Source organism: Pipistrellus kuhlii, unplaced genomic scaffold, assembly GCF_014108245.1.
Source record: "Pipistrellus kuhlii isolate mPipKuh1 unplaced genomic scaffold, mPipKuh1.p scaffold_m20_p_18, whole genome shotgun sequence".
Taxonomy (NCBI): domain Eukaryota; kingdom Metazoa; phylum Chordata; class Mammalia; order Chiroptera; family Vespertilionidae; genus Pipistrellus; species Pipistrellus kuhlii.
Window position 1 is genome coordinate 7,643,635 of NW_023425493.1, and position 24,392 is coordinate 7,668,026.

At 45.6% G+C, this 24,392-nt stretch overlaps 1 protein-coding gene across 9 annotated transcripts in view; it reads right to left on the bottom strand.

The window, feature by feature from the left end:
- EIF2D (eukaryotic translation initiation factor 2D) overlaps window positions 1-24,250 on the bottom strand; it is a 28,433-nt gene extending 4,183 nt beyond the window's left edge. The window contains exons 1-13 of one of the 9 annotated variants that reach the window (XM_045583064.1): window positions 24,233-24,250; window positions 21,882-22,053; window positions 13,174-13,364; window positions 11,796-11,879; window positions 9,928-10,018; window positions 7,131-7,238; window positions 5,365-5,588; window positions 4,834-4,951; window positions 2,858-2,903; window positions 2,329-2,432; window positions 2,058-2,207; window positions 1,609-1,698; window positions 287-382 (exon numbers count right to left, since the gene is read on the bottom strand). In XM_045583064.1, coding sequence (XP_045439020.1) covers window positions 287-382; window positions 1,609-1,698; window positions 2,058-2,207; window positions 2,329-2,432; window positions 2,858-2,903; window positions 4,834-4,951; window positions 5,365-5,588; window positions 7,131-7,238; window positions 9,928-10,018; window positions 11,796-11,879; window positions 13,174-13,364; window positions 21,882-21,937 — 1,358 coding nt within the window. In that variant the 5' untranslated portion in view covers window positions 21,938-22,053; window positions 24,233-24,250. Of the gene's footprint in view, window positions 1-286; window positions 383-1,608; window positions 1,699-2,057; window positions 2,208-2,328; window positions 2,433-2,857; window positions 2,904-4,833; window positions 4,952-5,364; window positions 5,589-7,130; window positions 7,239-9,927; window positions 10,019-11,795; window positions 11,880-13,173; window positions 13,368-14,238; window positions 14,469-21,881; window positions 22,054-24,232 lie in introns of those variants that run through there. The other 8 variants (XM_045583067.1, XM_036441643.2, XM_045583070.1 and 5 more) reach the window with 8 other exon arrangements.
- Between the last annotated feature and the right edge of the window lie 142 nt (window positions 24,251-24,392).

Sequence of the window (24,392 nt, forward strand, 5' to 3'; positions counted from 1 at the left end):
CTTTGAAGACTTAAGACACTTCCTTCTACATCTTCTTTTGCTTTCACATTTTTCTGAAGTTCTTATTTTTAAAGTGTTCTTTTTCTTTCTCCCTCTCAAGTTCTCCTCTATTGTGCTGGCTCATGTCATTCCAAAGACCCTTCTCATGAGAATTACCCAAGCCTGTTTATTTAGACTGATGAGATATGAATTATGGAAAGTCAGAAACTAAGACAATGACGATTCTAAAGTTCAATGTGCTGGGGGAGGGGCTGAAACTTTGGAGAGGGGTGGTCTTCCCCATTACCTGGTCAGAAGATTGTCCCATGGAAGCTTCATGACTGTGTGCTGTTCACTTTTCTCTAAGATGCAGTCACACAGGATGGGATCCAAGTGCACGAGACTGAAGAGAAAGAAGAGGCTATTAACAGAGCAGTCCTAGCCTCGCCCCTTGACCCAGGGGCCAGCTCAGGATTCACCTGTCATAATAACCTTTTTAGTCAGGATAAATAGAACCAAAGTGGGGTCACACTCCAAGAAACAATGCACCCATGATGGGAGGTGCAAGTGTGCTTTCCCCGAACAAGGGAGAAGCGGACTGTCGGGGAAAACTGAAGACCAGGAGTTTTGGCTCAGTTCTGCTACTAGCTAACTATAAGTAGGCCAGTACAACTTTTTGATGTCTTTTAAAAGTAAAAATAAGCCAGGCCGGAGTGGCTCATGGTTGAGCATTGACCTATGAACCAGGAGGTCACGGTTCGATTCCTGGTCAGGACACATGCCTGGGGTGTGGGGAGTGCAGGAGGTAGTTAATCAGTGATTCTTATCTTTGATGTTTCTCTCCCTTCTGCTCTGAAATCAATAAAAATATTATAGGATGCTTTTTATCTTCTGTATCCACTTATACTAAGAAAACAGAAGCCCTAGCTGGTTTGGCTCAGTAAATAGAGCATCAACCTATGGACTGAAGGATCCCGGGTTCGATTCCAGTCAAGGGTACATGCCTGGGTTGTGGGCTCAATCCCAGGTGGGGGGCATGCAGAAAGCAGCCAATCAATTATACTCTTATTATTGATATTTTTATCTTTCTCTCCCTCTCCCTTCCTCTCTGAAATCAATAAAAATTTATTTTTTTAAAAAAGACCAAAAAGCTGTAATTCTTTAAGGTTTGCATTTTATCACTCCCAATAAGCACCTGCATTTGAAAATCAATAGTAGATAGGTATAATACTTCCCAGTCTATAGCCAATGTTGACATCAAACATGGAACTGAACACCCTAGACCTGGGGTCGGCAAACTGCAGCTCAAGAGCTACATGCGGCTCTTTAGCCCCTTGAATGTGGCTCTTCCACAAAAATACCACGGCCTGGGTGAGTCTATTTTGAAGAAGTGGCATTAGAAGAAGTTTAAGTTTAAAAAATTTGGCTCTCAAAAGCAATTTCAATCATTGTACTGTTGATATTTGGCTCTGTTGACCAATGAGTTTGCCGACCACTGCCCTAGACAATATCTAGGTGTCTCCACCCATGGTTTAAAAACCCTGGTCTTATTTCTATATGCCCCTCCATCCCAACATCCTCCACAAATTGTCTGAGTCCCCTAAAGATGTACACTACAGATCCACTCACTTTTTGTTGTCTGCATCAACCAGGTCATTTTTCTTGGCGTAGTTAATGATGATCATCCGGACCTCACTGCCCTCGAGGACGCTCCCCTTCCTGGTGAGAAGTGTTGGGGGTTAATTCATGGTGTGCCAGGAGATAACCTGCAAACCCCAAGACTCACTCCCTGCTCAGCAGGGTGCTTTCCCCAGCTTTTCAACCTCTTCTTTTCTTCCCTCTTCCTGATGGAGGTAATAAGCAGGGCCGTGTGAGGAGTAATTACAGGTAGGAACGGGAGAGACCTACTCTCTCATTTAGTCCAGAGACACTTTCTGGGAAGGAAGCTTGAGCTGGACCTGGGGAAAGGGAGAACAGGGCAGGGAGGTTTTGCCAGTCACAGAAGAATACTAAGGCGGAGAGGAACTACAGGCCAGAACACCAAGCAGGCAGAGAAGGGCTGCTCTCCAAAAACTCACTTGTGGCCAGACTCCTGGAAGAGCAGGCTCATGCTGGCTGGGACACAGTAGAGGGGTTTTATATCTGGAGGGTGATAGGGCTGTTCCCTGCTACCCTCCTGGATAGTCTGGGAGGTCGGGGAGGGCTCAGGTATGACGAAAGATGTGATCCTAAAACCCAGCAGAAGGAAAGAAAAAACACATTTTATACTAGTGTCTCTGCAAGTCCCAGTTCATGGCCCCAGTGCCCCAGGGCCAGCTGAGCTACGGTGAGCAGGCCCCCTGCACTCACCTGGGGTGTTTCCAGTCCACAGCCACAATGCTCTCCACCCCTTTGCTCAGCTCCTTGACCTGTATAATCTGCTCCTGCTGCATTTGCTGCAGGAACTTAGAGAGCTAAGGGAGAGAGGGCCAGTGGGAGGGGACTTTGTCACTTCTGCACACACTGAGCATATAGGATGTGCCAGACACCGAGCTAGGCAGGTCCTGGGGAAGGACTCGGGACAGTCCCTGCTCTCATCAAATTAGGAACGGGGAGGCCCCCACCCAGAGGCTCGGGGGGTGAGAAGCTGCTACAGAATAAATGGTGAAGCCTTTCCAAACTCTGATCAGATATCAAAGGATGCAGAGGAGAGAAGGGAGTGGGTGCCCACCCACTGCCTCAGCCCAAGGAGTTTTCTCCCCGCCCCCACCTTACACCTGGAATTAAAAGTTTAATTCCAGCCTCAGCCCTGGAGAACGAGCTTCCTGTGCCCACCCAGCTCCTGCCACGTGTGCCCCAACACAACTCTCTGTGGGTGTGCAGAGAAGGGCCTGCTTACTTTTTTGTAGCTTGACTTCTTTATGTCCAGTTGCCGTCCTTCAGGGCTGATGGCAGATGGAAAAGGCAAGTTAAGCTCACAGAGCCAGAGTGGTGGGACCTGCCTGCACTGAGGAGGTTGCTGAGCCCTCCTCCCCCTCATTCAGAAAGAGGTCACTGTGCCAGAGCTCCCCCTGGTGGCCTTGCAGTGGGACACACTCCAGGCTACTCTAGATCTTTACTGTCCGACAGACCTCTCCATGAACATGGAGTGTTCACTATCTATTATTCTACAAGTGTGGCGATTAAGCACTTGAAATGTGACTGTGTCTAAAGAACTAAATTTTAAACTCTATTCATTTTAATTAACTTAAATATCCACTATAATGGACACAGCTTTGGATTCCTCTGAAACTAGACAATTTTCTGAGGCCTCAGAAGTTTCACCTCAAGGCGAACCTTTCTAACACTGAGCTCATGGTGGTAAGTGAGCCCAGAGCAGGACTCTGCAAATTATATCCTCAGGCCACGCCCACCCAGCTGCTGACTCCACGGCCTTGGCTTTTGTGCCACAACCCCAAGTGGAATGTTTGCAATGGAGACTGCACGGCCAGAAAGCCTGGAACATTTACTACCTGTTTCTACAGAAATGTTTGCTGGTTCCTGCCCTAGGGCTACTAGCTCACGGGAGGCTCCCAATGAACACCCTCCATAGCTTCCATCTTCTCTCCACGTGTGCCACACACCACAGTGCAACTCCCAGGGAGTCCTTCCAGAAACCCCCCGTTAGGAAGCTCTATCTGGAGCACATTCAGGGCCCCTAAGTTACCTGCCACCAGCAAAGTCAGGGCCAATGACCAAATGCCTGCCACACAGTACAGACCCCACTCTTGTCTAGGAAAGCCTTCACAGAAAGGTCAGTCTCAGGGTAAAACTCAGTAAGCAAACCTCCTGACATGTTATTTATTAAGTGCTTACTAAGTGTGAGGCTATTTAATTTCTCTCTTTTTAAGATTTTATTTTTACTGATTTTTAGAGAGAGAGAAAGTGAGGAGGAGAGAAACATCGATGTGCGAGAGGAACAATGATCAGTTGCCTCCAGCACACCTCCTACTAGGGATCAAGTCTATGACCTGGGCTTGTGCCCTGACTGAGAATCGAACCAGCAATCTTTCAGAGCACAGGTGATGTCCAACCAACTGAGCCACACCAGCCAGGGCAGGCTGTGCTCGAAATGAGAGAAGCCCAGAGCCGAGTTTGAGCTCGCCTGCTCCCACTCCTGATGAAGCTGCCATTTGAGCTCAGATGGCTCTGTCTTCAAAGTTCAGTCCTATCCACAGTGATACTCCCTCTCCAGATGGCAGGTGCTTGGAGGAGAGGTGGAGAGCATACTACTTTTCCCTCCTGATATAAACTAACCCAGCCCACCTACTTCTCAGGAGGAGAGTGAGGGGGTTGACTTTCCAGAAGAAGCCTCCTAACAGAGGCCTCTCGGGACTCTTCCTGGATAGAAAGTGCTGCCAGGAGCACCACAGCAGAGCAGTGCCCTGAAATCACTGTTCATTTCCTCAGCATCCTTTTGCTGGCTAAGATTTAAGCTTTAAAACTTAGGACCTACTGCCAAAACTGGTTTGGCTCAATGGATAGAGAGTCAGCCTGCAGACTGAAAGGTCCTGAGTTCGATTCCCATCAAGGGCATGTACCTTGGTTGTGGGCACATCCCCAGTAGGGGGTGTACAAGAGGCAGCTGATCGATGGTTGTCTCTCATTGATGTTTCTAACTCTCTATCCCTCTCTCTTCCTCTGTATAAAAAAAATAAATTAAATAAATAAATAAATAAAAAATAAATAAAATTTAGGACCTACTTTATTTACCAGATCAACCCTGCACTCCACTCTTTCCACCATGTGTCCTTCGTCCAGTGCCCCATCAGCCCTGTCCTGGAATAAGGCAGAGACTGTGCCTGGCCGCCGCCCACCCACACATGCCTTCCGTACCAGCAGGAGAACACGTGGCTACCGAGGAAAGTGCTGGTGAGCAGAGGGAGGTCAGTCTTTTTGACTCGGCACTTCAAAGCATGCAAGAAGCATTGCTGTAGCAGTTCATCCATTTGCTCTGCAAGGAGAAGACAAAACACCTCATCCTTCCTGGGGGATACAGATGCCTGGCACTTCCCGCCCAGCTCCACCCCGACCCCACTTTACCCATGGAACCCATCCCCAGGTTCCAAAACTCCCAGACTCCCTGGAGCACGGAGCCTTGAAGAGGGCTGACCCCAGAGAAAGGGTTAAGCACAAAGTCCCACCCAGCCAGGAGCCAACACTTCCGGCAACTGGAAACAGTCCAAATGCCAAGGCAGACACCCCAGGGAAGCCTGACTTGTGTGGATAAGACTCCCAGGTGCGCTGTCACAAAGCCGTTGCACCGCCTCAACAGAAATAAGGACGTGGCCTCCCTCCCAGAGGCCCAGTGTTGCTCACTCCAGGCTCCTAAACTGAGAGGACAGTCCCCCGCTCCCAGCATTATACCTTGAAGGGTTTTGCTATCTGCAGGGTCTGGATTCAGGCCCCCGATGCCAGGGTCTTCTGAGGCTTCTGGTAGGGTCTTCTCCCCACACATCTGCTGATCTTCTCCATTCTCCTCCTTTCCCTCCAGGGTAAGGCGCCTCATGTCATCCTGCTCTTCACTGACATCTGGGGGATCCGGGGTCAGTGGGGCAATAAAAGGCGGAGAGGACCTGTCTCCAGATTGCCTGGAAAAAGCTCATGTCAGAAACACCAAACATAGCACTTTCCACCTGGTCAGGGGTCAGCCAGGAATTCAGAGTGAGTAAGAGCCACAGGCTGAGGAGGGGTGTTCAGGAGAGGACAGAGAACCTGGGGTCTCATATAAACTCTATTTCCAGTTCTGTGACCAGAAATGTCACATGCCTCAACTTCCTCATCTCTGAAATGGGGAGAATAATTCTTGCCTCCTCCCTATCTCAAGGAATGATAATAATATTAACAGACATCTGGGGACAGAAAAAGATTAAAGGAAAAATAATTAAAGAGAAACCCCAAAAGTATTCTATTCATATGAGTTAAAAATAAAACTATTTTGAATTAAAGAACAAAATTAAGATCGCAATGCATCTGTAGGCCTACTCTGGTGAAATACAAACACCCAAGGCTCCGAGAATATAACAAAGTACAAACACCTGCAATGCTCAAGGACTGCAAAGCCACCTGCTGTTAAAGCAGAATGCAATCGAACTTGCAGAGTAGAGATTAAAAAGGGTTTATGCCACTAAGCCTTAGGAAGAAAAAAAAAGTGATGGCAAACAGCAGAGCACAGAAAGAGGTAAAAGCGCCAAGCTTGATCAAAATTATGTAAATCAAACTAAGTTTTAACTAACAGCTGCAGCAAGGCTTATTGATGACTAGTGATGCCAGAGTGTATGGTTAGGCTATTCTGATCAGATCAATATCAGAAATATTTTTAAAAGGAGGGAGAGAGTAGGGTCTGAGGAGCTGCTGATAAAGCAACTTAGGATGACATTGACTGCAAGGTGCTGTAAGAACATCAGTAAGCAGCTCGCAAATGTCTGCAAAACATAGCTGATGAGGTTGTATCCCCAGCAAAGCAAGGCTTAGCTAATATTTGTAAAATGAGCAACTCCAAGAAGGGCCAAGAATGTAAGGATGAATCTATACCAGCAGGCTACAACACTTGGCCAAAAGACCAGGTATAACGCTTTTGAGAAAAGCACTATGTATTGTTTTGGGAAAGTAACAAAAAAATAACCAGAAAATAGACTGGTACATGGCTTCAGAAAGCAACTGTTACAGTGAGAAATAACTTCCCTACTGGAGAGATCTGGAATGTGAAACCTCAACAACATAATAATCACCACCCTGGTGCCTAAAGGATCTACTCTGCTTAGATTTGGATTCAGAAGTGAGAATTTCTGAGCACTTAGAATAGGCCAAAAGATGCCTAAATGTGATGGCAGACAAGACCAGATGGACCAGAGCTATAAAAATAAAGATTATAACTGCATTGAGAGGTGGAGCAGACAATCCCTAAGGCCTTATTCAAAGCCTAGGATTCTATAATCCACCGAGAAAATAATTAAGAGTTCTCTCTAATTTCTTCTCCAGATAGGCAAATATATGTATATAAATTAATGCCTGTGTCAGCAACTTGCCTAAGGACCCAGCAGGTACCAAAAAACTCTCACTTCTGAACCCAGGCCCCATGTTCTCTCCACCCATGCAGCTCCCCGTAGAACAGAAAAAAACAGCAGACCCACCACAAGTGGTCCTCATAGGTGTGGAGCACAGAGAAACCCCTTCCCTTCAGGCCTGAAGTCAGCATCTCCGATGTGGACATGGCAGCCACTCCGATGGCCACAGGGGCCCTGAGAAGGAGAAGGCAGAGATAAAGATCCTGGAGCATCTTCCAGGGAGCATGTCAGTACCACCTTTCCACACATATGTTAAAAGCAACATGGTTGAAAATCTAAAGCATCCACTAGGATCACAGAAATCTCAATTTTCTTCAGCTTGCCTAAAAATATGACTTTCAAAAAGCCTTGACCAAATACTCTCTTTCTTTTAAGCAATTCCTCTGTTGATGTTGACACTTTTTGTTTATTCCCATTATGAATTAAACCCAGGCAGGTCATTAAACCCATGAGAGTATATTTAAAGTTCCCTTTCTTTATTTTCAAAAATATAAATTACTCCCCTATCTTAAAGAAAGCATAGCCATCCTATACCGAAGTTCAGAAGAAAGGCCATTCATAAGCCATAGTTAGGCTGAAGGATATCATAAAGAAGGGAGAAGAGATAAATAGTGGCGCCAACTAAAGAGGTTCCTTCTGAGTTGACTCTTTATAACGGGATTTGCTCTGTGTAACTATCTAGGAACTGAGTGTGTCCAGAATGTCAAAACCACCACCTTTATAGTAACTACAAAAACTTGCAAAGCCCAAATGGGAAATCTCTGTCATCCCAGTGTTACTCAAGCATCGCTCACACATTGCTTGTAAGGATCAGTGACCAGCTGAGTAGCTGTGGGGTAAGGTCACCGGGGCCCAAGCGAGAAGATTCAAGTACATAGTTCCCAATACCTGAACTTGAAAAAAATGTTTACTAATTTAGCAGCTTCCTGGGCCCATTGGTCAGTTATTTCCACAGAAACTGGCTTCTTTCCCAGCTCTTAAATGAGGGGTCTTTCCAACCACTCGGTCAATAACTCAGGAACTTCAGCCTCAAAGAGAACTTGTAGTTTTAACAAACTTCTTTGTACCTTTAACCTGCCACCAACTACCCCCAAGCTTCATCCCCATATGCATTCTAAAGGTCAAACTGGGCAGGCCAAATACATATTTCTGGAGTTTTCCCCTTTCTTCTACAGAATACCAGGGGGAAAAACAACAACACTGCCATTCTTTTCAATTGCAAATTTTGCTACAGGTAAACAAGGAAGAAAATATTTGTAAGTGCGTGGCTCCAAAAGGTTCAAGGCAAATTGGAGAATATCAATAGCAAAAGTAAGATCTTTAAACACTGACCTGTTCCTTGTCAAAGAAGTGAGGAGTAAAATAATGAGATGTCATTTTTCACTCAAGATGACACAAATCAAAGTGACCCATCTCCAGAGCTGGTGAGAATGTAGGGAAATCACACCCAGAGGTGGGAGTGAAAACTGATACAGCTTTTTTGTAGGGCAATGGTAGTAGCTACTTTAGAAAAACAAAGATGCCTTTTTTGATAGAAACAAATTGTAGACACCAGAATATCCACTAGGAAAGGACCGCTCCCATCATGACAGAGTAGGTAAGAGGAATCAGTATATCTGGGCTTGCTTACACGGGAAATGCCCACACTAGCATCAGTGAAAACAATATAAAGTATAATTCTATTTGTTCATAGCTTTAAACATTCATACATTTTTATATGCACATGCATCTATGCACTGAAGAAGGTTGTCAAAGATATGCCTCAACATGAGATGGTTACTCCTAGGAGAAAAAGATTATGATACAGGAATTTTTTATTTTTCAGAATTGTTCTTATCATTACTTCCTATATTATTTTTTAAAAGCAGGGTGGTCATGGCTGACCAATGCTGTAAGTATACTAAAAAGCACTGAATTGTAATTTTGAAACAGATTAATTTATAATATGTAAACTACATTTCAACCAAGCTATTGAAAAAATTAAATGAGGATGATGAGGTGGATGATGGGGGAAAAGTATGGACGGCATGAAAGATAAGGAAAGATCAAGAAAATGTCACAGACAGGAGGCTAAGAAGACATGACAACTAAATGCACTGTGGTATTCTAGACCAGTGGTTGGCAAACTCATTAGTCAACAGAGGGGCAAACTGCGGCTCTCGAGATGCATGGGGGTCATGAGCCGTGGTTTGCCGACCACTGTTCTAGACTGAATCCTTGAAGGAAAACAAAAAAAAAAGACGTCAGGGGAAAACTGAACTAAAGTTTGTAATTGTGTTAATGGTATTGTACCAATCCTTTGTTTTGGTAACTATACTGTGGTTATACAAAATGTTGATCATTACAGGAAGCTGGGTATAGCAGAACCCCGTACTCTTTACAACTCTCTGTAATCTAAGATTATTTAGGAGCCCTTGCCAGTTTGGCTCAGATCGTGTTGGCATGTGAATTAAAGGGTCCCAGGTTCAATTCCAGCCAAGGACACATGCCCGGGTTGCAGGCTTGATCCCCCAAGTAGGAAGTATGCAGGAGGCAGCCAATCAATGATTCTCTCTCATCACTAATGTTTCTATCTCTCTATCTCTCTCCCTTCCTCTCTGAAATCAATAAAAAATACATATTTAAAATTTTTTAAATAAAATAAAATTTATGGGGGGAAAAAGAAGCATCAGTGGCAAATACACTGGCCCCAGATATGTGGATACCTCACATATCTCATTGCCATTCTCTGTCTTCTAGAAGAACCTGTTTTTTCCCCCCTCTCAATCCTTTATCCATATGCTTTGAGAATTATCATTCCCCAAGCCCCTCCCCAATTTTACCTAAGTTCTTCCCCCAAAGGCACAGCTGGCTGGCACAATACCTGTTTCCCACCAAGACAATGGCACAGAGGTCACCCTTCTGTACCTGAGGCAGACCAGCAGGGGGCACCACTATTCCCGGCAGCATCAAATCTGCAGCAAACAAAACAAAAGCATCACAATTTATGTTTTGCCTCCATCTAATTCCACATTTTAACATCATTTATTTATTCACTTAACAAATATTTATTAATGTAATAACTACACTAGAGGCCCAATGCACCAGATTCGTGCACTCGGTGGGGGGGAGGGGAATCCTCAGCCCAGCCTGTGCCCTCTCACAGTCTGGAAGTCCTTGGGGGATGTCCCACTGACAGTGTAGGGAGCGGGCCTAAGACGTGGTCAGACATCCTTAGTGGTGGCTCCAGCTGCACTGACTAGCTGTGAGCCAAGCTTCCCACCAGGGAACAGCTCCTGCATTGAGCATCTGCCCCCTGATGGTCATTGTGCATCACAGCGACCAGTGCGCCGTTTGGTTGATTTGCATATTAACCTTTTATTATATAGGACTAGAGGCCGGATCCATGAAATTCATGCACGGGCGCAGGGGGAGGATGGAGTGTCCCTCAGCCCAGCATGCACCCTCTCTAATCTGGGACCTTTCGGGGAAATGTCTGCCAGCGTTCGGACATCCCTCTCACAATCTGGGGCTGCAGGCTCCTAACTGGTCACCTACCTGCATGCCTGACTGCCCCTAACCACTCTGCCTGCTAGCCTGATAGCCCCCTAACCGCTCCCGTTGGCCTGATTGATGCCTAGCTGCTACCCTGCTGGCATGATTGTCCCCAACTGCCCTCCCAACAGCCCGATCACCTCCAACTGCCCTCCCCTGCCAGCCTAATTGCACCCAAATGCCTTCCTCTGAGGGGCTGAGGGGACTGGGGGACTCTGGATGAGGCAGGGCTGAGGGGACAGGGCCCGGCTATCTTGTGACTATGGGTGCTGCCATCTTGTGAGGGCGTGGCAGTCAATTAGCATATTCCCTCTTTATTAGATAGGATTATTCATAATGAAAATTAAAAATGGCAACCTGCCAAAACTGATTTGGCTCAGTGGATAGAGCGTCAGCCTGCGGACTCAAGGGTCCCTGGTTCGATTCCGGTCAAGGGCATGTACTTTGATTGCGGGCACATCCCCGGTAAGGGGTGTGCAGGAGGCGGCTGTTTCGATGTTTCTCTCTCATCGATGTTTCTGACTTTCTATCCCTCTCCCTTCCTCTCTGTAAAAAATCAATAAAAACAGCCGAGACCGGTTTGGCTCAATGGGTAGAGCGTTGGCTTGGGGACTGAAGGGTCCCGGGTTTGATCCCGGTCAAGGGCATGTACCTTGGCTGCGGGCATATACCCAGTGGGGGGTGTGCAAGAGGCAGCTGATCAATGACTCTCTCTCATCAATGTTTCTAACTCTCTATCTCTCTCCCTTCCTCTCTGTACAAAAATCAATAAAATATATTTATTAAAAAAAAAATCAATAAAAACATATTTAAAAAAAAAAAAGGCAACCTGAATAGCAGACTTTTCCCTTTGGGGGCCACGGGCTAGTGGCCATATTGAAGCACCAAGCTGAGGTTCCAGCTCCACAATCTATCTTATCCTAGTCTCCTAAGTTCAGCCTATTGATTTACAGTATAGCATATGGCAGTTCCCAAGGTACCTTCACATCATTTACCTTATTTAAACTTTATAAAGGGTCAGAGAAGCTCAAAGGGCTCATGGAGGCAGCCAAGTGAGAGCCACAACATTCATGGTGGATGAAATCCATTTTTCAAACATATGAATGAATATAGGAAATAGATACATTTCTTAAAGTCTTCGTTGTCCTTACTAAGTAGGTTTCAGCCTAGAGCCAGAACATAGGAAAATCCTCTTACCTGCTCCCCCAACCAGTTTTTCCAGCACCAGAGGCCATGTTGTGAATGCTGGTAGAAGATCAGGATATGACCACAGGGTGTACACTGTCCAAAAACAAACACAGAAAACACTTAACTGCCAAAGTCCATCCCCTGAGGAACTGGCAAACACAAACATTAAGGTTGATTTAGTTAGGATATAGAAAAAGCAAAAGTTATAAAGGTTGCTGAGAAGATGCCCAAAGGATTTCATTCCTGAAGGCGCAGAGATTTAAGAAATTGGAAGTCATTTGAGATTTGGAGGCACCTATTGTTCCACCTGGATTGCAGCAGCAGCAAATGACCACAGTAGATAAAAGTGGGGACACAGACACAACAGGTTTCCATTTACCTCAGAAGCAAGTAACCTAAGAACAGGGTACCTGGTGAAGAAATGTTGAACTTGCCCGTGTTTATTATTTTTATTCTGTTTCCATAGTGATTAGCCATAAAACCCTAGATCAGAAAGAGCCTGTGATTGTACAGCAGCAAAGTAGGAGTGGCCTTAGGACACTATACTGCACTGTCTCAGCCAAGCTGGGAGGAAGAAAGCCCCAAATGACAAAGTAGGTGTCCGTAGCTATAAAAAACAAAAAGGCCCTAGCTGCTTTGGCTCAGTGGATAGAGAATCGGCCTGTGGACTGATGGTCCCAGGTTCGATTCCAGTCAAGGGCATGCCTAGTTGTGGGCTCGATCCCCCGTAGGGGCCGTGCAGGAGACAGCTGATCAATGATTCTCTCTCATCATTGATGTTTCTCTCTCTCTCTCCCTTCCTCTCGGAAATCAATAAAAATATATTTTTAAAAAAGAAAGAAAACAATACAAAAAAGAACACAGTCTCTGACATCTGTGACAAAGAGAGAAAGCAAAGAATCCTGAGAGCCAGGCAGAGCCTAAGAAAGACTCCCAATGAGGTAGGTATCTTCATGACTGAAGTACATCACTAAGCAAGCCAGTATGTAGTTTAATCAATCTAGCTTCTTTCCTACAATAGTATGTCTTTGGTACTTTATGAAAATCCTGCTAGAGGTAGCTTTAAGAAACATTCATGCCCTGATATTCACCTGCTTTCAAGACCTCTGCTCCATTCTAAGTAACCTATTATATACTTCATCTCAGAATTTCCCTTGGCAACTACCCTCTCTGTGTGTTAACTTTTTTTTTTTTCTTTTCTCCCTCATATAACAGTTTCTGCCCTTGGAAGACCCAATTCTAGAAATATTAGGTCCAAAAACATGTTTAGGGATAGTATTGAGAGATTTTCAACTTGTTTAAGAAAGACAGGTTACTGGAAGACATAAGGAGAAACAGATATTAGGCAAGAGCTATAATGATGGCCATCCCCATCCTACTGCCATACCTGTCGGGTACAGATTTTTCTCCAGTTCAAATAGGACGGGGTTACCACCACTCACGTACACAGTCACGGCATCCCCTCTGTGAGCATACAGCTTCACGATGTTGAGCTCTTCCTTCCCAGGCACTAACTCGGAGGCCTGATCAGTTCCGAGGGTGGGGAAAGCAGCTGTCACATCAGCCCGAAGCTTTCTCCTGCAGAGAGCACACCAATGCCAGCTATGAACGCTGTCTGGGTGGATTTTAATAAACATTGAGGACACGCTATAAAATCACGAGAGCCAAGAAAAGACTAATTTATAATGCTCTATTCTCGCACACGCTTCCTAAACATCCTATTCTATTTCACACCAATGTCTCATCTATTTTCACATGTTCCTAGGCAAATCTCTTCATTTTACAAACAAAGAAAAAAAATCAACAAAACAAGACCCAGTGAGCATTCCAAGTAAGCCTGAAACTGGAAATTCAGCCCTGCCTTCCTGACACCATGCTCAGCTCTCAGACCCACTCCTTGCTCATGTGTGCTTGGTGAATCTGCCAGCTTATGATTCATCACTATACCAGGGCACCGAGAATAACAACTCTAGAACACTGGCTCCGGAAGTGCCAACGTGACATCTGCATTTGCAATACTGACATATTTAGTTCTTACCATATGTGCTGTGCGATCCTCTCCCACTTTACCCTCCTGTCCCTCCTGCCAGAAGCAAGCACTGGGCACTTTTGCTTGTGTGCCTGTAGTTCTCTGCGCCCCAGAGGTCTCTATGCTCTTTGGAGGGCAGGGACTCTGTACTCCTTCATTTTTACATCCTCCCCGCCTTAGATTGAATTTTATAAGCGATTCCTGAATTATGTTTTCTTTTAAACTCATTTAAAAAAAAAAAAAAAAGGCAGCCTAGGAGATATATGAGGCCCTCATCTTCACCTAACCCACACTTGCCCCCTGGAGTCCCTTTCCCGGGTGTACCCCGCGACCTGACCCAACCCAAAGAGGGCTCTGGATCAAACCGGGTTGAGAAGTACTTGGGTGCCCTCATGGGCGGAGCAGGCCCCTCTTCCCCCTCACCTGTCCGATCCCTTGATGGCCGTGTTGGACTTGACCCGAAAGGCCTTGGCAAACATGTTTGCTGGAATGGCCTGAGGAAGAGAAGTCGAGCACAGAAGTCAGAGGCTGTCAGGAAAAGCAGAGCGCAGCGTCTCCCCAACCCGCAGCGCTGGGCGCAGCCATACTGGGGCCTGGCCGGGGAAATGAGCCCGGCCGGATATGGGTCCGAGTGGAAACCACGGCCGCGCAGCTTCACGGCCGCCCCCAGTGGCAGGGCCGGGAACAGAAACTGGGCGGGGCGGGCTCCTGCACGCCCCTCCCCGAGTCACGCCCCTCTGTCCAGAGCGCAATCGCAAATGGCCTGAGCCAGCGAGTCTGTAGTTACCCGCCCCAACAGAGACTGCATTCATTTCCACTTCATCACATTTGAAGTGTGCTGAGTAGGAGGCCTGCCAGCCCCCGTTCCACTCAATTTAATTCAATTCCACAAAATTAATTGAACTCTTGTGTTTTATTAAACTTGCAGGCCCCTTGAATGCTTTTCTTAAGGGCTTTTGTTTATTAAATCTTTTCATTTTTTGCACACTAAGCCTCAAGCTAGGATTTTCTCCAAGATTTTCTACTATGTTATCAGAAAATGTCTAAATGTTATTACTATGGGGTGATAATAACAATAACAGGGAATCTACTCTTGTCACAGACTTGCCCCTCATGTTATGAGGAAAAAAACTACAAATGATTTTCAAATGTATTACTTTAAAATATTTTTGGCTATTTGTATTTAAATTTTGGGTTCAGGCATTATTTGGAGAGTTCTGTTTCCAAAGTAATTATGTTATTACTCATTCATAAGTTAATATGTTTATTAACTCATATTGCTTATTTTTAAAAATCTGTGAGCTAGATTAGGATCAAATGCCCTTGCAGCTGTGATCATGGACCAACGGCTTATTCTTTCTGAAACTCTTGCATTCTCTGACATGTGGATGCCATAGCCACCTTAGAGTTTCCATGAGAAACAACTGAGGTAACATGTGAGGCCGCCCCATGGCCTCCCCAGCTAACACTTCCAAAAAATAGTGAATCTGGAGGATCTCAGATGAGGCCAGTAGGAGCCCAAGGACACTAAAGGGCTTTGCAAATTAACAATAAATAGTTAATATTAGTTGACTCAGACAGAGGTGAGGGTTTGGGTTTCTCTGAGTGATAGCTGTGTACCATGGAGGCGAGGATTTGAACACCTGGGGTCCTGGCCCCTACTAAATTAAAATTTTCATGTGAAAACTTCAGCCCAGAATGTCTATCCATCAAGAAAAAAAAACCTAATTGCTTTATTAGCTGACATAGTTGCACAAAGGAGAATGCCACATTAACTGCCCAAAGATCAAGCCCTGCACAGTGTGTGCCCACCACCATTCTTGGAAGGGCCCCTAATACAGCAGAGGGGCCAGTCCCAGCTCAGGCTCCCCTGCACTTCTGACCCACCAGGCTCTTATTCTAAAGCACTGCAGCCATAAAACCAAAGTCAGAGGAGTCCAGAGGAGGATAGCACCGGAGCCCTGTCCCCTTGTACCCCTACACCTGGCCATACTGGGGGCAATGGTGGGGGGAGCCTATCTCCAGCTCTGAGTAAGTTGCCTGACCCCACAAGCTTTCAAGTCTTCCAGCTGAGGCCCCAGCTATCGGGGAACAGAGACTAGCCATTTCACTATGCCCTGTCTGAAGGCCTGATCCATAGAAACCACAAGATAGTAAGTAATTATTGTTGTTTTAAGCTGGAGCTTGGCGTGGTTTGTTATACATCCATGGATAACTAATATAGGAACCAAACATTTCTCCATCCCATTGCATCCTGAAATGGACAATTTGTTCATGTTACTGTGATGGAATCTATAGGTATATGCAGTACAACTCTTCTCCCTGGAAATCATCCACTATTAGTTAGTTGTTTAAAACTTTTTTTATTTTTCAATTACAGTTGACATTCAGTATTATATTAGTTCCAGATATAGATGTTTATATAATTTATGAAGTGATCCCCTAATTAAGCCTACTACCCATTTGGAACCATTCACAGGTATTTACACTATTATCCTATCATATAATAATCTTATGAAATAAAAGGCTAATATGAAATAGACCAAACAGCAGAATGACCGGTTTCTATGATGCACACTGACCACCAGCAGGCAGACGCTCAACGCTGGAGCTGCCCCTGGTGGTCAGTGCGTTCCTGCCTCCACAGCAGCTCTAAGGATGTCCAACTGATGGCTTAGGCCCGCTCCTGTGGATAGCCAGCCTAAGCCATCAGTTGGACATCCCCCAAGGGCTCCCAGATTTTGAGAGGGGGCAGGCCAGGCTGAGGGACCAAGGGACCAGCCCCTCCCCAGTACATGAATTCTGTGCACCGGGCCTCTAATTGACTATACTACCTATTCTGTACTTTACAGCTAACAAAAATTGAAAAGTCTAAGATGTTTGACTAATGTAAAATTGGAGAGGTCTAGAGAAGGGAAGAGCTTTAATCAGAAAAACCCTGTGCCAGGAAACCTGTGACTCTGGCTTTTTTATGAATGGGGAGATGCTACTGAACCATAATATAAAAGGGAGACACATTAGGTAAAGGTCTTGCTCTTGCAAAACCAAACCATAGGGCTGACTCTCAGAACAAGGAAGAGTGTCACCATGCCCAACTCAGCACTGCCTGGTCCTCCTGGCCGGGGTGGGGGTGCCCCAGCCGAGACCAGGGCACCCCATGTAAAAACAGAGGCACCTACTTTCTAGCTTTCCTGCCACACACCCAGGGAGATCCAAGATACACACTGTTCAGGGGGATGAAGACTTCCTTTGTAAGATGTCCTTTTGTCCTTTCTCCTTAGGACTGGCCAAACTACATATTCAGCTAGGTTTTTTAATCTCCTTTCTTCTTCATGGCCTCCCCAACTCACACTTCTAAAAGCTAGTGAATCTGGAGGATTCCAGATGAGGCCAATAGGAGCCCTCAGACACTAGCATTGGACAGAAAAAGATCACATAGCTGCTCAGGAGTAAAACCTTCCACATCTCAGAAAGTTACAGTTGTTCTGGAAGGACTGGTCTGAGGTGAAGATGTCCTCCACAGCCTGTGGCAGAAACCTGTCACTGGTGACTCTCAGAACCTAATGGACTCTGGGAAAACTCCGCGAGAGAAGGGAACCTTCACTTTTATAGTACATTTATTATACATAAATTTATACATTTATAAACCTTCAGAATACATTTTCTTTGAGCAGTTATAATTGGTTTTTTGTTTCGTTTTGTTATCCATACCCTAGGATATGTTTCCACTGGTGAGAGAGAGAGAGAGAGAGAGAGAGAGAGAGAGAGAGAGAGAGAGAGAGAAGGATTGATCAGTTGCCTCTCATACACACTCTGACCATGGATCAAACCTGCAACCTTTTGTTGTACGGGATGACACTCTAACCAACTGAGCCACCTGGCCAGGGCTGTCGTGTGTTTCTTGATACTTGCAATACTTGTAAGGTAGGAGACAGAGAACTGATTTCCTTGGCCCAGGTGGTATGAATAGAACAGCCTTAGTGGGTTTCCAAGGTCCAGTAGGACTTAGTCTCCAAGGTCTACACTAGTGAATTCCAGACCTGGTGGGTGAACAACAGTGGAGCCCCTAGAGAACCAAGATGGTGGTATAGGTAAAAGCCTAGACAGGCCACCTCTGACAACCACATCAACATTACAACTAGAATGCAGAACAACCACCATTCAGAACCACCTGAAAGTTGGCTGAATAGAAGTCCTACAACTAGAGAAGGAAGCACATTGAGACTGGTATGAGGGGCTGAGATGCAGAACTGGCTGGTCCGTCACCCTCATGTGCCATTTTTCTAATTGGGAGGGAGATTGTCTCTGCAGAGGCTGCCTGTGAGGAGCAAGGAGTCCCAGCCCACACCAGACCCCCAGCCCAGGCTTTCAGGGCAGGGAAGAGAAGTCCCAGAAACTATGGGCTATAAATACCAACTTAGATTAAAAATAGTGGCAAAGTGGATGCTCCCAGGAACAAACTGGAATTACAACTAAAATACAGAAAAACTTCCTAAATAATCAAGGTAAGACTTGCAGGAGAGAACCATGATACCCAAGGACCAAAAGTGGAGACCGCATAGAGACTAGTAGGAGGGGCACAGGGTGTGAAAGGGCTGGCCAGGTGGCCACAGCTAGCAACTGAAATTCTGGAGGGTATCAATGAGGAAAGAAAGGGGACATATGTAATACTTTCAACAATAAAGAATTTTTAAAAGAAAACAAACAAACACACACACACACAAAAAAAACCCAGGCTGGATTGTGGCTGAGTGACAAGGAGGTTGCTGAAATTCCAGTGTTCCTCTTTAGGAGCACTAACTTGCAAATCCTGCTTCTTCTGAGCTCCAGTGCCAGGGAACTCAGACACACACAGGGAGGAACTGGCTTGTCTGGCATCAGTGCAGGAACTCGGGGGTGGTGCTCTCCCAGATGTGGGTGCTCACAGAGGTCATTGTTCCAGTGCTGGGACCTCCCCTCTCACAGGGCTGATTGGCAACCATCTGAGTCTCCATCAGCCTGAAGCACACTGTTTGTTCCGCCCTGGGGATTCCCTGAGACTCACTCCATCCAATTTATGGCCCCACTCAAGCTGTTTGCAGCAGCTTTTCCATATAAACAGCCTGTCCTAGCTCAGGCTTCAGACTTTGCTAAAATCTCTCAAACAAGCTGCAGCTGGTAACATCATGCCCCAAGACCCGGCACTAGCACAAGCCTGCCTTGCTTCACAGCTAGGCCTCACCTGGGCACCTCCAAGCCCAATAAAAATAGCAAATAGCAGCCCTCTGCTGATCCTTCTGTAGCTCCTGCCGGGTGGCCCCAGGCAATGGCTGACTTTGCACCTCCCTGGAGGCCCTAGAGCCAGTACACCTGGTGGACAGTTTCAGACCATAACAGAGTACAACTCTACACATCCATAAATGACACACTCAAGGGGCAGACTCAGTGAGCAACAAAGCCCCACTGAAGCAAATCCTGCTCCATAGGAGTGTATCCTGCACAGCTGCTCTCCCACTGTGGTCCTCACAGGCAATTGGCCTGGAGGTCAACACCTCTTCGTGATGCCAATAGCAATCAAGGCTCAACTACAACAGTGTTTCCCAACCTTCTCTCATGATGAGAATCACCTGGTGGAGTTGTTAAAACACAGATTCCTGAATCCCAACTAAGAAGTGCTAAACTAGAATTTTTGGGAACATACAGGTAAAATTGCATACCTAACTTAGTGCTCTGTATATAAAATCTGTCTTAGAGCACTAGTTAAGTATACAATTTTACCTGTATGTTCCCAAAAATTCTAGTTTAGCACTTCTTAGTTGGGATTCAGGAATCTGTGTTTTAACAACTCCACCAGGTGATTCTCATCATGAGAGAAGGTTGGGAAACACTGAACTACAAGACTGTGCACACAGCCCACACAGGGGTGCTTCCAGAGTGCCCAGCTCAGGTTACTGAGGAGGCTGAGGCACTGGGCCCTACAGGACACCTATCAATTCCAGGAGATGTAGCGCTCCACCCAATACATAGAAACAAACACAGGGAAGCAACCAAAATTCAGAGACAAAGAATCATACCACAGATGAAAGAAATGGAAACAAGCAAACTACTAGATACATAGTTCAAAACTGGTTATAAAGTTACTCAATGAACTTTCAAGGATCTTAGTGAGAATGTCAAATACATGAAAAAGGACCAGTCAGAAATTAAGCATACACTAACTGAAATAAAGAATAATTTACAGAGATTCAACAATAGAGGATTCAGAGAATCAAATCAACTATTTGGATTATGAAGAAGCAAAAATCACATAATCAGGAGAGTAAAAAAAGAATCCCAAAATATGAAGATAGTGTAAACAGCCTGTGGGGCAACTTCAAGCATACCGACATTTGCATTATGGGGGTACCAGAAGGAGAAGAGAGAGAGCAATATATCAAAACTCTATTTGAAAAATTAATGACAGAAAACTTCCCCTACCTGGTGAAAGAAATAGACTTGCAAGTCCAGAAAGCACAGAGTCCCAAAACAAGAGGAACCCAAAGAGGCCCACACTAAGATGCATCATAATTAAAATGCTAAGGGTTGCCCTAGCCCGTTTGGCTCAATGGATAGAGCATTGACCTGCAGACTAAAGGTTCCCGAGTTCAATTCCGTCAAGGGCAAATACCAGGTTGTAGGCTGGATCCCTAGTAGGGGGCGTGCAGGAGGCAGCCAATCAATGATTCTCTCTCGTCATTGATGTTTCTCTTCCTTCCTCTCTCAAATCAATAAAAATATTTTATTTATTTATTTTTTAAAATATATTTTTTATTGATTTTGTACAGAGAGGGAGGGAGAGAGATAGAGTTAGAAATATCGATGAGAGAGAGTCATCGATCAGCTCCCTCTTGCACTCCCCCTACTGGGGATATGCCCGCAACCAAGGTACATGCCCTTGAGCAGAATCGAACCCAGGACCCTTTCAGTCCCCAAGCCGACGCTCTATCCATTGAGCCAAACCGGTTTCGGCAATAAAAATATTTTAAAAAATAGCCGAAACCGGTTTGGCTCAGTGGGTGGAGCTTTGGCCTGGGGACTGGAGGGTCCCGGGTTTGATTCCGGTCAAGAGCATGTACCTTGGTTGCAGGCACATCCCCGGTGGGGGCTGTGCAGGGGGCAGCTGGTCAATGTTTCTCTCTCATTGATGTTTCTGGCTCTCTATCAAAAATTAATAAAATGTATTTTTTTAAATTTAAAAAAATAAATAAAATGCCAAGGGTTAAAGACAAAGAGAAAATCTTAAAAGAAACAAGAGAAAAGCAGTTAGTTACCTACAGGGGAGTGCCCATATGACCATCAGCTGATTTCTCAATAGAAACTTTGCAGGCCAGAAGGGATTGGCAAGAAATATCCAAAATGATGAATAGCAATGACCTACAACCAAGATTACTCTACTCAGCAAAGCTCTCATTTAGAATTGAGGGTCAGATAAAGAGCTTCACAAACAAGAAAAAGCTAAAGGAGTTCATCATCACCAAACCAGTATTACATGAAATGTTAAAGGGTATTCCTTAAGAAGATGAGGAGGAGAAGAAAAAGGAGGAGGAGGAAGAGAAGAGGAGAAGGAGGGAGGAGGAGCAGGGATAAAATATATGAACAATAAAATGGCAACAAATACATATCTATCAACAACTGAATCTAAATATCAAAATAAACAAACAAGAAATCTAATGAATAAAATAAACTGGTGAGTAAAATAGAATCAGAGGCATAAAAGCATAGTACAGACTAACGAATCTCAGAGGGAAGGGGAGAGGGGGCAGAAAGAGATTAACCAAAAATCTTACCTACAGACACAGACAATAGGGTGCTGAAGGTTTGGAGTGGGGTGGGAAACAAGTGTGGGGTAATAGGGGGACATCTGTAATACTCTCAGCAATAAAGGTTAAAAAATATACAACAGTGGAGCCCCTTATCAAGAAATTCTTAATCATTAGATCTGGAGGAATTGGTGGGTAGGTCCAAATTGGTATTTTTTCAAAAGTACCATGTATTTATTGCAGAACCCCAAAATTTAGTGGCTTAAAATGATCATTTTATTTGCTCACAGTTCTCGAGGATCTGCTGACTTGGTTCTTCGGCTGGTTTTGCTTGGGATCCTCATGTGAATGCAGTCATCTGGCAACACATCTCGGCTGGCTCGGTCTCTCACATGTCTGACAGTGGCAGGGGCTGACTCTCCACCAATCTAGTTTAGAATTGTCCACATGGTGGCAGCATCTAAGAGCATAAGAGAGAACCGGTAAGGTCTCCTGAGGCTTAGACTCATAATGACACAATTCTGTCACTTTCTTTGGTCAAAGCAACTCATATAGCTGGCCAGATTCAAGAACTGGGAAAATAGCCTGGCAGGAGTGGCTCAGTGGTTGAGCACTGACCTATGAACCAGGAGGTCACAGCTCAATTCCAGTCAGGGCACATGCACATGTTTTGGGCTCGATTCCCAGTAGAGGACATGCAGAGGCAGCCAACTGATGATTCTTTCTCATCATTGATGTTTCTCTCTCTTTCCCTCTCTTCTTTCCTCTCTCTAAAAGCAATTAAGAAAAAAAAAAAAAGGTCCCAAGTTCGATTCTGGTCAAGGGCATGCACCTTGGTTGCAGGCACATCCCAGTAGGAGGTGTGCAGGAGGCAGCTGATCAATGTTTCTCATTGATGTTTCTAATTTTCTATCCCTTTCCCTTCCTTTTTGTGAAAAAAAAATCAATAAAATATATATTTTTTAAAGAACTGGGAAAATAGTCTAAAATAGTCTTCACTACTTTTGGGAAGTAGCTGCAAAGAATGTGTGAGGCTTTGGAGGGGGAAGCTGCAGCTCAGTGGGGGACTTGAACCCAGCCACCTGTTAAATCAGGGCCTCCTTGAAGAAACCCTGGAAAGTACTTGGGTCACTAATGTTAGAGATGTATGAAGCTCTAGCAACCTCAAGGAATCCTCCCCACCCCTTGACCATGGGAATAGCATCAAGATAAAGGATTGGTGTTTCCTGTCTCCGGGAGGAAGGGAGCAGGGATGCTTCAGGTTGGCTCCCAGAGATACGCCTGGGACACAGAGATCCAATTCTCTCAAAGCAGTGATTCAGAATGAGGTCATCACAAAACTTGTGGGGCAAGTCCGATGCGAAGTGGTCTGATGTGTCCACACATAGGTACTAAGGAGAGTGATTGTTAATAGAGTTTTGCAAATCTTAAGAGCTGAAAGGGACCTCAGCAACAACCTAGCTCAAACCTTTTGTTGCCATGGGGTTTTGTTTAAATAAAAGCTTCCACTGGAGCCCAAATACAAACCTGTAAGAAAACAGGATTGCTCCGGGGTGAGAGTCAAAAAAAACAAAACAAATCAAAAAACACACAAAAAAACTTTATAAAATTGGAAACTTTTTAAAGCATCATGTAAGACCACATTTTTTACTTATATTTACATCAGAGGCTAACACAACATTGATCACAAAGAATAAAATCCCCCCAAACAAAATTATAAGGGAAGTTTACTTGGAAACATGAAAGCAAGAAACATGACTTTTAGTCATGCGGAAAAGGAGCCTTGGGTGGAAATTTTTTCACTTATGGACTGTGGTCTGGGCCCACGAGTCCCCAAATCCCACCACCAGGGGGCGCCCACGTTCGGCGCTTGCTGAGCTCAGCGCTCGGTTCCTTTCACGAGGGTCAGGTGGCCTCGTGCGGGGCAGGCTTAGAAAACCCGAACCGGTGCCGCACTCAAGAAAAAAAAAACAAAAACCAAAAACACTCGCGCTCTTCTCTTTTAACATCTTTTTCTCTCACTTTCACCTGCCAAAAATCCGTTTCACACTGACTCCACACACACACATTCCACAGAAAAGGACAGGGAAAGCCTGTCCCCTTGGGCAGCAGGGGGGAGGCCGGGGAACCTGCACGCTCCTAGGTCAGGTTTTGCCAACGGGAAGGTTCTGGGGGAGCCGGGCTCCTCGGGCCTCCGTTTTCTCATCCCTAAAAGGGCTCTTTGTGACCTACCCTCCGTAGCATCCCACTGCCGGGGACTCGGTCCTCCGTTTATATTCTGGAAAAGAGAGCTGAAAGCTGTAAAAGAGGGCGGTTGGGGGGGGGGGGGGAGAACCCTGTCATCTGGTCTGGTTCCTGAGGTAAAATGAAATAAATTAAAAAAAACACACAATATAACGTTTGAAAGCCCTGGCAGTGACACGAACGGGGCTTGTGACTGCTCTCCGGTGTGGGGGGCGGGGTGGCCGGAGGCTCCGCTTGAGGAGTCTTCCAAAGTTACACATTTAAAAAAAAAATTCATTTCCCAACGAGGTTTTGAGAACTCCAGGCTGCAGCCTGTTCAGGGAACAGCAGACTTCTGAGGCAGACATGGGACTCAGAGAGCCACTGGCACCATCCTCCACCGCCGCCTCCCTCACCTCCGCGCCGCCGCCCTCCTCCGCCCTCAGCTCCCCGCCGGGAGAACCCGTCCGCCCGCCCCGGCGGCCCCTCGCGGCGGACCTCCCGGCGCCTGCGCTGTGGGCCAAGGCCACGGGCCCCGCCCCCTTGCGTCATGCGTCTTTGCGCAGAGGCGTTTCC